The following is a 12586-nucleotide window of genomic DNA, read 5'->3' as shown; positions in this document are numbered from 1 at the left end:
AAATTGGATAATTGGGTGAACTTGAGTGGTGGATGTCCATTCCACATTGTGTGGGTGTTGTTAATTAATTTGGTTTTCCTTAACTCTAAGTGACCCACTAGTGTTGACTTGGGACTTAGGGATTGAGATTAATTATGCCTAGTTGACTTATCCTCGATGTAGGGTTGACTAATTGGGTTTAATCCACACACAATTACCATGTTTATGGTCCACAACTAGAATAGGAATCCTTAATTGTCCACTTTTTGCCAAGAGTTCTTCTTAGCATTTAATTTCCCTTTCTTGCTTTAATTGCTTTGACTTTTAATTTCTTGTATGCTAAGTTACCTTCTTGCATTCTAATTTCTTACCATTTATAGTACTTGCTCTTTCTTGCATTCCCAACCCCCAATTCCCTAATAGCCAACAATAACATGACATTTCATTGCAACTTCTAGAGAAGACGATCCGAGGTTTAATTACTCTCGATTATTTTGTATTGGATTTAATATTTGATCTTGAGAATTCATTGTTGGTTTGGACTATGCTACCAACTAATTGATTCTTGTTTTGATTGATTACAAACTATACAAGAATTTTCATTTATCAAGCAAATGCCACTCTATGCCAAGTTTTTAAAGGAGCTCAAGACAAGGAAAAGAAACTGGGGAGAAAAGGAAACTATAGTTCTCACAGAGGAATGTAGTGCCAACATACAAAAGAAGTTTTCCCAAAAGATGAAAGATCTTGGGAGCTTCCAAATCCCCTGCATCATAGTGGATATAAGCATTGAGAAGGCATTGTGTGATCTGGGGGCTAGCGTCAATATAATGTCCTTGGCCATGATGAAAAGGTTGAGAATTGAAGAGGCCAAACTAAAAAGAATGAATCTTCAATTAGCTGACAGAACATTCAAATTTCCTCATGGGGTGGTGGAAGACTTGTTCGTAAAAGTGGGAGAATTCATATTCCTAGCAGATTTTGTTGTACTTGATATGGAGGAAGAGTCCAATGCATCAATCATACAAGGAAGACCATTCCTAGCTACTGCTGGGGCCATAATTGATGTACAAAAGAAAGAGTTAGTCCTGAGATTGCATGAAGAGAAGATGGTATTCAATGTTTTCAAAGGAATAAGCTACCCAAAGGAGTCCATTGGTGAATACATGATGGTGGACACAATGGAGAAGCTAGTTCAAGGAGTCCTGGAAGAAGATCATTGTGAAGAACCAATGGAGCAAGATCAACAAGCATCATGTGGTAAACTACCACAGAAAATCATAAAAGGTTCAATCATGTTAGATAAGGCAAGCAAGAAGTGGAAGCCCCAAAGTTGGAGTTGAAGACCCTTCCTCCAAGCTTGAAGTATGCTTACATGGGTGACAATAACACATACCCAGTCATCATTAATTTAAGCTTGAGTGAGGAGTAAGAAGAGGAGCTTATCAATGTGCTGAGACAACATAAGGATGTCATAGGATGGACACTTGCAGATTTAAAAGGGATCAGTCCTTCTATCTGCATGCATAAAATTCTTCTTGAGGAGGGTGCCAAGCCCTCAAGACAGCCACAAAGAAGATTAAATCAAACAATGAATGAAGTAGTTCAAAAAGAGGTATTGAAGTTGTGGCAACCAGGGGTGATCTACCCAATCTCAGACAGCCCTTGGGTGAGCCCAGTGCAAGTAGTCCCCAAGAAAAGAGGAATCACAGTTGTGCCAAATGAAAAAAATAATTGATACCAACAAAAACAGTGACTGGATGGCGCATGTGCATTGACTGTAGGAAGCTCAATGAAGCCACAAGGAAGGATCATTTTCCTCTACCCTTCATGGATCAATTATTGGAAAGGCTTGCTGGACATGAATACTACTATTTCTTGGATGGATACTCAGGCTACAATCAGATTGTAGTGGATCCTAAAGACCAAGAGAAGACTTCCTTTACTTGTCCTTATGGTATTTTTGCATATAGACGAATGCCCTTTGGGTTGTCCAATGTACCTGCCACATTCTAAAGGTACATGCTGTCCATTTTTTCTGATATGATTGAAAGGTCTATTGAAGCTTTCATGGATGATTTTTCTGTGTTTTGTGATTCATTTTCTAAGTTCTTACACCATCTTGCTTTGGTGCTAAAGAGATGCCAAGAGACCAACCTAGTTTTGAACTGGGAAAAGTATCATTTTATGGTCACCGAAGGGGTAGTCCTTGGCCACAAAATCTCTAAGAAAGGCATAGAGGTGGACAAGGCTAAGGTGGAAGTGATTGAGAAATTACCCCAATCTTTCAATGTCAAAGCAATTAGAAGTTTCGTGGGACATGTTGGGTTTTATAGAAGGTTCATTAAAGACTTTTCAAAGATTGCGAAACCTTTAAGTAACTTGCTTGTCTCTAATGTACCTTTTATTTTTGATAGAGAATGCATGAAATCCTTTGATGAGCTTAAAGGTAGGCTCTCCTCTGCACCAAATATAGCACCACCTAGCTGGAATTTACCTTTTGAACTGATGTGTGATGCATCAGATTTTGCTATTGGTGCTGTTCTAGGACAAAGGAGAGACAAGCTAGTACATGTCATCTATTATGCTAGCAAGGTTCTTAATGAAACCCAAAGGAACTACACCACCACAGAGAAAGAACTTCTTGCTATAGTCTTTGCATTTGATAAATTTAGATCTTATCTTATTGGTTCTAAAGTCATTATTTTTACTGACCATGCAGCTCTTAAGTACTTGTTAGCCAAGCCAGAATCTAATCCTAGACTGATAAGATGGGTCTTGCTACTTCAAGAGTTTAATATTAAGATTAAGGATAGAAGTGGAGCAGAAAACAAAGTGGCTGACCACTTATCAAGAATCACAAATGAGGAAGATGAAGCACATAGCCTTGCAGTGAATGAGAGCCTTCTGGATGAACAGTTGATGATGATCCAAGAAGCCCTCTGGTTTGTAAATATAGCCAATTTCAAAGCTATTGGAGAGCTACCTTCCAACATCAACAAGCACATGAGAAGAAAGCTCATCAATGATGCCAAGCACTATATTTGGGATGAGCCCTATCTCTTCAAGAAGTGTGCGGATGGGATTCTAAGAAGATGCAATTCTCATGAAGAATGATAGAGGTTCTTTGGCATTGCCATGGATTCACATATAGAGGACATTTTAGTGGAGAAAAGACTGCAGCCAAGGTGTTGCAATGTAGATTCTTTTGGACTGCAATATTCAAAGATGCAAAGGAGTTTGTGACAAGGTGCAATAAATGTCAAAGAGCTGACAACCTACCCAAAAAGAATGAAATGCCATAGAGATTCATCATGGAGTTGGAGTTATTTGATGTTTGGGGAATTGATTTCATGGGACCATTCCCACCCTCACACTCAAACAACTACATATTGGTGGTTGTGGACTATGTATCAAAATGGGTAGAGGTCATAGCTACTCCAATAAATGACAACAAAGTTGTGATTAATTTCTTGAGAAAGAATATATTCAGGCGGTTTGGGGTTCCAAGAGCTCTTATAAGTGATGGGGGGACCCATTTTTGCAACAAGCAACTTGAGATACTTCTCCTAAAATATGGTGTCAAGCACAAGATAGCAACTCCATACCACCCACAAACCAATGGTCAAGCTGAAATTTCAAATAGAGAGCTCAAGAGAATCCTTAAGAAGACTTTTGGGAACTCATGAAAGGATTGGTCCAAGAAGCTAGATGATGCATTATGGGCCTATAGGACAGCTTTTAAGACACCCATTGGCATCTCCATACCAATTGGTGTTTAGAAAGGCTTGTCATCTACCAGTGGAGCTTGAACATAGAGCATTTTGGGCTCAAAAAATGTTGAACTTTGATAATCAAGCTGCTGGGAAAAGAAGATTGCTACAACTTAATGAGTTAGAAAAGTTCATAACTCAAGCCTATGAAAATGCCAAGATTTAGAAGGAGAAAACAAAGAAATGGCATGATCAAAAGCTAGCGAGAAGAGAGATTATAAAAGATCAAAGAGTGTTGCTGTACAATCCAATGCTCAAGTTCTTCCCACGGAAGCTAAAGTCAAGATGGTCTGGACCCTTCATAATCATCAAGGCTTCTCCTTATGGTCATATGGAGCTTACGGAGGATAAGACACAAAGGACTTTCAGTGTCAATCGCCACAGGCTTAAGCATTACTTGGGAGCCAATGAGCAAAGAGTGAACTATACCCTCAGCTGAAGAGGATGAATCGTCAAGCTAGTGACGTTAAAGAAGCGCTAGTTGGGAGGCACCCCAACACTCATATCCTTTCAATTTACTGCTTTCTAGAGTAGTTTATGTTTAGTTACTTAGATTGTTTAATTTTTAGTTCATTTGTAGTTGATTAGTGATAGTTCCCTTGCTTTAAATTTCAAAGGTTTTTTCTAATTTACTGGATTTGTAAAGTTGCATACTACATTATTTGAGGTTGATTAATTGGGCTGAGAAACTAGCTAAAGAGCTAAGTTTGGTGTGGCCACTAACCTATTTAATTTGAGCTTACATCAAAACAATTGGATTAATCTTGGAAGTAAGCCCAAAATTAAGTTTGGTATGGCCTCCATCATAAGAGAGTCATACGTACAGCCCATTTGATTCATGTTTGGAAGCAATTAGTAAATGTGTGGGTACATAAATGACCACTTTATTGTGTACATATGGATTGGAAGTGGAAGAGTGTGAAAGAATTGAATTTATTCCACTCATAATGTACATAATAAAGTCTAATCATGAAAACCAATTTACTACATGCAGTGAATCTAAGTTTGGTGTCCAAAAGACAGCCATTAAATGCCATTTAACTGGAAGAATATGAAGCAATTTGTTTTGATTACTAATAGGGGGTTTCAAAAATTGGATTTTCAGCAAAGAAGTGGGGCCCACATGACATTGATAGCTCATTAAGTCAAGGAGTCAAAGTGTACTCACACTTTGGAACTCAAACACCTGAAGAAAGCTAAAGAGATAGGGGTTAGCACCTCTTTCCACGCTGGGCGCCACCCCCAAGTGGGAAAACATTCAATTTTTTTATTCCAATTCCCACCTTCCAGACCTCTCTTCTCACCCCTATAAATCCCACTCACCTTTCCATCTTTTCCCACACTATAATCCTTACTACTCACAACCGAAACCCCCTTCTATACTCCTTGCTTTCCCTCTTTCTCACTCTTTCTTGCCCTCTTGATTGGGACAATCAAGTCCTAAGTTTGTTGTTGAGCAAACCTTTGCTTTGCTTCCTTCTTTCTCCTCTTTTAACCACTCTCCATCAACCTTTTAAACCTTCCCTTCTCACCCAAATGGCACCACCAAAAGCCACTTCATTAAATAAAAGAAAAACCAAAGAAGCTGGCTCTAGCTCATCAAGCTTTAACGAATTCAAATTCCTCTCATTCTTCCACTAAAATTAGTTTTATGGGTGGGTGAGTGAGAGACAAATCATTCGTGAGGTTGTTTTTCAACTTGGAAGAGATAAGCATAGGGAGATCAACATAGAAATCAACAATAGAGGTTGGGCACTCTTGTGCAACCCACCAAAGAAGGTGGTGGAAAGCTTGGTAAGGGAGTTTTAAGCCAATGTTGTACCTCAACCTGGGAAACCATATGATTATTGATGACAAGTCATCCTAGCCTATTTTAGCTAGTCTTTTTCTTTTGTTTTCATTAGAATTATGCACTTTCTTGAGCTACAAGCAAGCTAATTGAGTAGATTTTCATGTTTCCCTTGATTGAATCAACCATATATGAATTCATGCCATTTCATGAGGTTTTATGCTGTATTTGTTGCATATTATGAAAGAATGAATATCTCATGATTTTGAGCATAGCTTTGATGTGTTTGGTTGATTAATGATAGGTGAAGAAAGCTTGGAGAAAGGTTGAAGCAAGAAGGAATGGCTAGGAGTGAAGAGAGGACAATGGAATAAGTGAAATTGAACCAGGAAGCAAAAAGTTGGACCTAAAGTTAGCATCAAACTTTTGCACAAACTTTTGGTTGAAAAGTTAGCCCCAACGTTAGCCCCCTAACTTGGAGGCTAACGTTGGAACTTGAAAATTCTCCCCTGGGCTTCAAAAGTTTGCGCCAACGTTAGCCCCCTAACTTTGAGGCTAACGTTGGCACATGAATTTCTCCCCTGGGCACCAAAAGTTTGCGCCAACGTTAGCCCCCTAACTTTGAGGCTAACGTTGGCACATGAATTTCTCCCCTGGGCACCAAAAGTTTGCGCCAACGTTAGACCCCTAACTTGGAGGCTAACGTTGGCACATGAATTACAAGGGAGAGGAGCAAAAGTTTGCGCCAACGTTAGACCCCTAACTTGGAGGCTAACGTTGGCGCCACAAGCACACTAGGCAAGGCCAACGTTAGGGTCAAAGTTAGACCCCTAACGTTGGCACCAACGTTGATATCAGCAAATTGTGCTAGCTGATATGAAAAGTTGGAGCCAAAGTTAGCTCTAACTTTGGGTCAAACTTTTGGTCCAACTTTTGCTAACCTCAAAACCGGTTCAATTGGTTCACTTTGGTTCTTCTCCAAACTTCAAGAGCAATCAACCAAGGCCTCTTTCAACCCAATTCCACCAAGAGCAAAGGCCCAACTCAAGGCTTGAAGATCATTTGAAGAAAGTGTATAAATAGGATAGAATTCAAGTTCTTCAGAGAGCTTTCCTTTTGGAATTTTCATAATAGTTTTCGAAGAGCTTTTGATATTGAGTGAACTTTAATTTCTTTGTCTTGGGGAAGGAGAATTCACTTCTCTTCCTCTCAGTTTTATTGCTTTAAATTTCAATTACCATTGTCTTGGATTTTGGGTTGGAGAATTGAAGAAATTCTGTTTCAATCTCAACCTTGGATCTCTCTGTTTCTTTACTGTTAATTGAATTTCATTTCCGGTTAATTGCTCTTCATCTATTCTCTTTGCAATCTAAAATTCCCTTGCAATTGTTCTTATTGGATCTAGGAAGGCATTGAGATCTAGACTTAGTTTTCTAGTCTCTGGGTCCTGAGATCCAAATCTCCAATTTACATTCTGTTTATTGCTTTCCATGTTCATTTACTTTTCTGCTATAAGATCCGATCCAATCCCAATTCCCTTTTACTCTTCTGTTAGATGCAATTTAACTTTTCCTTGTTTAATTTCTGCAAATCCACGTCCCAATCCCCTTTACATTTCAAGCAATTTACATTCCTTGCACTTTAAGATTCCGCAATTTACATTTCTTGCACTCTAAGTTTCTGCTATTTAATTTCTTGTTCTTTAAGATTCAGCACTTTAATTCCCTATTCTCTTTACTTCCATGCAATTTAATTTCTGCACATCACAAAACACTCAACCAAATCTTGATTCGCTTGACTAAATTAACCACTAAACTAAAATTGCTCAATCCTTCAATCCCTGTGGGATCGACCTCACTCCCGTGAGTTTTTATTACTTGATGCGACCCGGTGCACTTGCCGGTTAGATTTGTGTGTTTTGGGAGAAATTTATTTTTCACCAAAATACTCATCAAGTTTTTGGCGCCGTTGCCGGGGATTGAATAGATTGACAATGATTAAGTGAGGTGGTGATCTAGATCAAGCGCTTTTTCTTTAATTTTTGACTAACCCACTAACTGTTTGAAGTTTTGCCTGAGCTAATAGAAACCTCATTCTAGCAATAGAGTGAAATTTCCTTGGCTCATCCTGCTGAATATGATTTTCATAGCTTGAAAAACAAACGAGAGGAGTGGTTTTCGTTCATTACTCTCTCAAGTTTGCCAACTATTTGATACTTTGTGTCAACTGATCCTTCAATCATATCCTGGCCTGAATATACTCTATCTTCACTTGAATTGGTTGTGACTGTGCAGATCATGGAAGGGAACTCAACAAATTCTAGCAATCATGAGAGTAATACCCCCACCTTGGATGATAATGTAACCCATAGTTCGAAGCAACTATCCATAGCCATGAATGATGTTGCCCAATGGTTTGAAGCTTTTCCACAAGGAAGCATTATCGGATGGGAAGAACTGATGAATGGACTCCTAGTCAAATTTAACCCATCACAAAGAGTTGTTAAGCAAGAGGCAGAAGTGCATCCATTAGAGAAAGAAATTGAAGGTGCTCGTGCAGTAATACGCCAAAACAAGCAGATGCATCAGCAGACTCTACAACAATTAGATATGATGGCTAGAAAAATCACTGAGTTGAGACATGCTGTAGTACATACATACAACCTGACTCAAAGCTCATATGGGTGTAATCAAGCTGAACACAGCTTTGGGGCCATTAACCATGAGCAACAAAGCTATGAGCAACTACAAGCTCCAAGCAATCACTCTAGCATGCTCCAGAACAGGCCTCAGAATGATGTGTACAATCCACCTTGGAGAACTCATAACCAAAACCAAAGACCAAGGGACTTCAACTGCAACAATTCCAACTTCAAAAATCAACTTAAAACGTACCCCCACAACAACAATCACACACACTTCCAACCCCGTCCTACCTCACCATTCGCTCAAAATGACCTTCATCAACCACCACAATTGCCACAACCACTTCTAACCTTTCAAAGGATCTATATTCTAGAAATGCTGATGGGGAGGTCCATCAAAATTCAAGAAATGATGGCAATAGAGCGGGAAGAAATAAAGAAGCATCAAGAGATGATAAGCAAGAACCAGGAGGCTTCACTCAGAAGACTTGAAAGGCAGATGGAACAATTAGTGCAAAACCTTGCTGAATTGGGTGAGAAAAAGGGGACTCTGAACCCAAAGAGCCATGAAAAGGATGCTGTGTTGAAAGAGAAGGGAGTCATGGAGGAAAATAAGAAGGCTATGGAAAGAGAAATAGAGGGAAGGAAGCCCATAGCAAGAGGAGGAAACCTAAGGCAACAGAAGCCTCAACTTCCATGAGCACAGAGTGAAGGATGTCAAGCTAGTGACAATAAAAGAGCGCTTGTTGGGAGGCAACCCAACCCGAGGTAGTTTCTGTTCATAACTATTTTAATAAAAAGGTTAATTAGTTTTATCTATAATGCAAGAAGCTAAGTTTGGTGTTGCACACCAAAACAATCTAAGGGAGAATGAAGGATTCTAAGTTTGGTGTCCACCAAAACCCCATTAAAACACACATTCTCACTTTCTGCATAATGTAGGCTTCAAGCGTAATGGATGAACTAGTTAACCATTTTACTGTTTGTTCTTAGTTTTCAGTTCTATCTCTTTTGAAAAAGAAAAAGAAATTATCACAAATGGTTAACCATTGGCAAGGTACTAAGTTTGGTGTTCCCACACCAAAGTAAGTTCAAAAAGCCCGCAAATAAATCATGAAAATTAACCATTGTTTCCAAGTGCTTGGGGAACAAGCAACTTTCAATATCACTGCAGAGTATCATACAAGCTTTTGGAGATGTTTAGCATCATCAGTCAAAGAGGTGAAAGATGAACATAAAGGCCAGCAATGATGATGATGAGAAGAAGGAAAGCAATTGAACTCCAACAGGTTGTATTGTTAAGTGATTATTCTACATCAAATATTGCTGTGATTGAAAGTTGGATTGTATCCTTAATTGCCCTGCCTGTCTGTATAGTATAACTTCTTTCTATATACCCGTGCCTGCATGCATAGTATAATTTCTTTCTTTATAATTCAATAAGCAAGATGTTTGATCATTCACAACATTCTCATCTTCAAAACCTGTTTGCACTCAATTTCCAAGAAATGCATCACATGAAAGTTCTTTAAAAAGAAGGATTGAGGAATTAAACAATTTTGAGGCAAGCAAAAGATTAGGAGAAGTGGTGGTTCTAGTTGTATGATTATGTATTGAGGTTGCATGCTTGTGAAAACTTGCATGGGAGCTCATAGGCGGGACATGAAGTTCAAAGAAGTATTGTGGAGATTATCAAAAATTTATTGATCCAAGAAGCAGCAAACAAAACAAAAGAAAGAAAAGAAAATACAAAGACAAAAAGAATATGGCCCAAGGCTCTGAGCATCAATTACTAGGCAGAAAAAGAAAGAAAGAAACAAAAACTCAAAGAGTTGTTATCCTAGTAAATGCTTGTGGTTGAAGTGTGTCAAGGAAAGAGGCTTGAGCAAGTAAATCCTTAGGGGTGCTTTAACACCTAATACCTTAAAACCAACTGGTTTAGGAGTATTGATTGAAAGCTTAATTAAAGAGCCGCTTTGAGACATGACACTTAGAGTCGAGGCCGAAGCACAGAAACTATAAGCTGCTTCAAGGTGATTACATATTAAGAGATCTCCATGATACCATTTGGATGAAAATCCTAAGACCTAAGACTCCCAATATGTAAGGACTAGTGAGCACTGAAGCCCTTGCATGAGCATATGATTTAGAGTTCACCCCACTGTTACTTGATCACTTCACTCACTGTACTTTACAAGTGTTCCTCAATCCATCTTAATTGAAAGAATCTCTGAGCATAATTCATTTCTTGCTTGAGGACAAGCAAGCTTTAAGTTTGGTGTTGTGATGACAAGTCATCCTAGCCTATTTTAGCTAGTCTTTTTCTTTTGTTTTCATTAGAATTATGCACTTTCTTGAGCTACAAGCAAGCTAATTGAGTAGATTTTCATGTTTCCCTTGATTGAATCAACCATATATGAATCCATGCCATTTCATGAGGTTTTATGCTGTATTTGTTGCATATTATGAAAGAATGAATATCTCATGATTTTGAGCATAGCTTTGATGTGTTTGGTTGATTAATGATAGGTGAAGAAAGCTTGGAGAAAGGTTGAAGCAAGAAGGAATGGCTAGGAGTGAAGAGAGGACAATGGAATAAGTGAAATTGAACCAGGAAGCAAAAAGTTGGACCTAAAGTTAGCATCAAACTTTTGCACAAACTTTTGGTTGAAAAGTTAGCCCCAACGTTAGCCCCCTAACTTGGAGGCTAACGTTGGAACTTGAAAATTCTCCCCTGGGCTTCAAAAGTTTGCGCCAACGTTAGCCCCCTAACTTTGAGGCTAACGTTGGCACATGAATTTCTCCCCTGGGCACCAAAAGTTTGCGCCAACGTTAGCCCCCTAACTTTGAGGCTAACGTTGGCACATGAATTTCTCCCCTGGGCACCAAAAGTTTGCGCCAACGTTAGACCCCTAACTTGGAGGCTAACGTTGGCACATGAATTACAAGGGAGAGGAGCAAAAGTTTGCGCCAACGTTAGACCCCTAACTTGGAGGCTAACGTTGGCGCCACAAGCACACTAGGCAAGGCCAACGTTAGGGTCAAAGTTAGACCCCTAACGTTGGCACCAACGTTGATATCAGCAAATTGTGCTAGCTGATATGAAAAGTTAGAGCCAAAGTTAGACCCCTAACTTTGGCTCAAACTTTTGGTCCAACTTTTGCTAACCTCAAAACCAGTTCAATTGGTTCACTTTGGTTCTTCTCCAAACTTCAAGAGCAATCAACCAAGGCCTCTTTCAACCCAATTCCACCAAGAGCAAAGGCCCAACTCAAGGCTTGAAGATCATTTGAAGAAAGTGTATAAATAGGATAGAATTCAAGTTCTTCGGAGAGCTTTCCTTTTGGAATTTTCATAATAGTTTTCGGAGAGCTTTTGATATTGAGTGAACTTTAATTTCTTTGTCTTGGGGAAGGAGAATTCACTTCTCTTCCTCTCAGTTTTATTGCTTTAAATTTCAATTACCATTGTCTTGGATTTTGGGTTGGAGAATTGAAGAAATTCTGTTTCAATCTCAACCTTGGATCTCTCTGTTTCTTTACTGTTAATTGAATTTAATTTCCGGTTAATTGCTCTTCATCTATTCTCTTTGCAATCTACAATTCCCTTGAAATTGTTCTTATTGGATCTAGGAAGGCATTGAGATCTAGACTTAGTTTTCTAGTCTCTGGGTCCTGAGATCCAAATCTCCAATTTACATTCTGTTTCTTGCTTTCCATGTTCATTTACTTTTCTGCTATAAGATCCGATCCAATCCCAATTCCCTTTTACTCTTCTGTTAGATGCAATTTAACTTTTCCTTGTTTAATTTCTGCAAATCCACGTCCCAATCCCCTTTACATTTCAAGCAATTTACATTCCTTGCACTTTAAGATTCCGCAATTTACATTTCTTGCACTCTAAGTTTCTGCTATTTAATTTCTTGTTCTTTAAGATTCAGCACTTTAATTCCCTGTTCTCTTTACTTCCATGCAATTTAATTTCTGCACATCACAAAACACTCAATCAAATCTTGATTCGCTTGACTAAATTAACCACTAAACTAAAATTGCTCAATCCTTCAATCCCTGTGGGATCGACCTCACTCCCGTGAGTTTTTATTACTTGATGCGACCCGGTGCACTTGCCGGTTAGATTTGTGTGTTTTGGGAGAAATTTATTTTTCACCAAAATACTCATCAATTATCAAAGCTCTGTGAGGGGGAAGGGTATCAACTATAGCCCTTCCAACATAAACAAGATGCTGATGGTGAAGCGAACAAGCTCTACCCAGAGCTATGATGAGAGAGTGAAGCAACTTGTTCCTGGATTTGACGAGATTCTGAACGAAATTTGTGTCCTCAATGTACAATGGATCAATGACAAAGATGGAATGCCAAATCAACTAAGGAGAAGAGACCT

The 12586-nt window shown here is 38.9% G+C and overlaps 1 protein-coding gene across 1 annotated transcript; it reads left to right on the top strand.

Annotated features, from left to right (window-relative positions):
- Positions 1-593: 593 nt before the first annotated feature.
- On the top strand, positions 594-3096 carry LOC112770124 (uncharacterized). The gene is made up of 2 exons (XM_025814540.1): positions 594-1239; positions 2702-3096. The coding sequence occupies exons 1-2, from the start codon at positions 594-596 to the stop codon at positions 3094-3096; spliced, it is 1041 nt and encodes a 346-aa protein (XP_025670325.1).
- The last annotated feature ends 9490 nt before the right edge of the window (positions 3097-12586 follow it).

Source organism: Arachis hypogaea, chromosome 18 (assembly GCF_003086295.3).
Source record: "Arachis hypogaea cultivar Tifrunner chromosome 18, arahy.Tifrunner.gnm2.J5K5, whole genome shotgun sequence".
NCBI lineage: Eukaryota > Viridiplantae > Streptophyta > Magnoliopsida > Fabales > Fabaceae > Arachis > Arachis hypogaea.
This window is presented reverse-complemented; position numbering and strand designations above follow the sequence as displayed.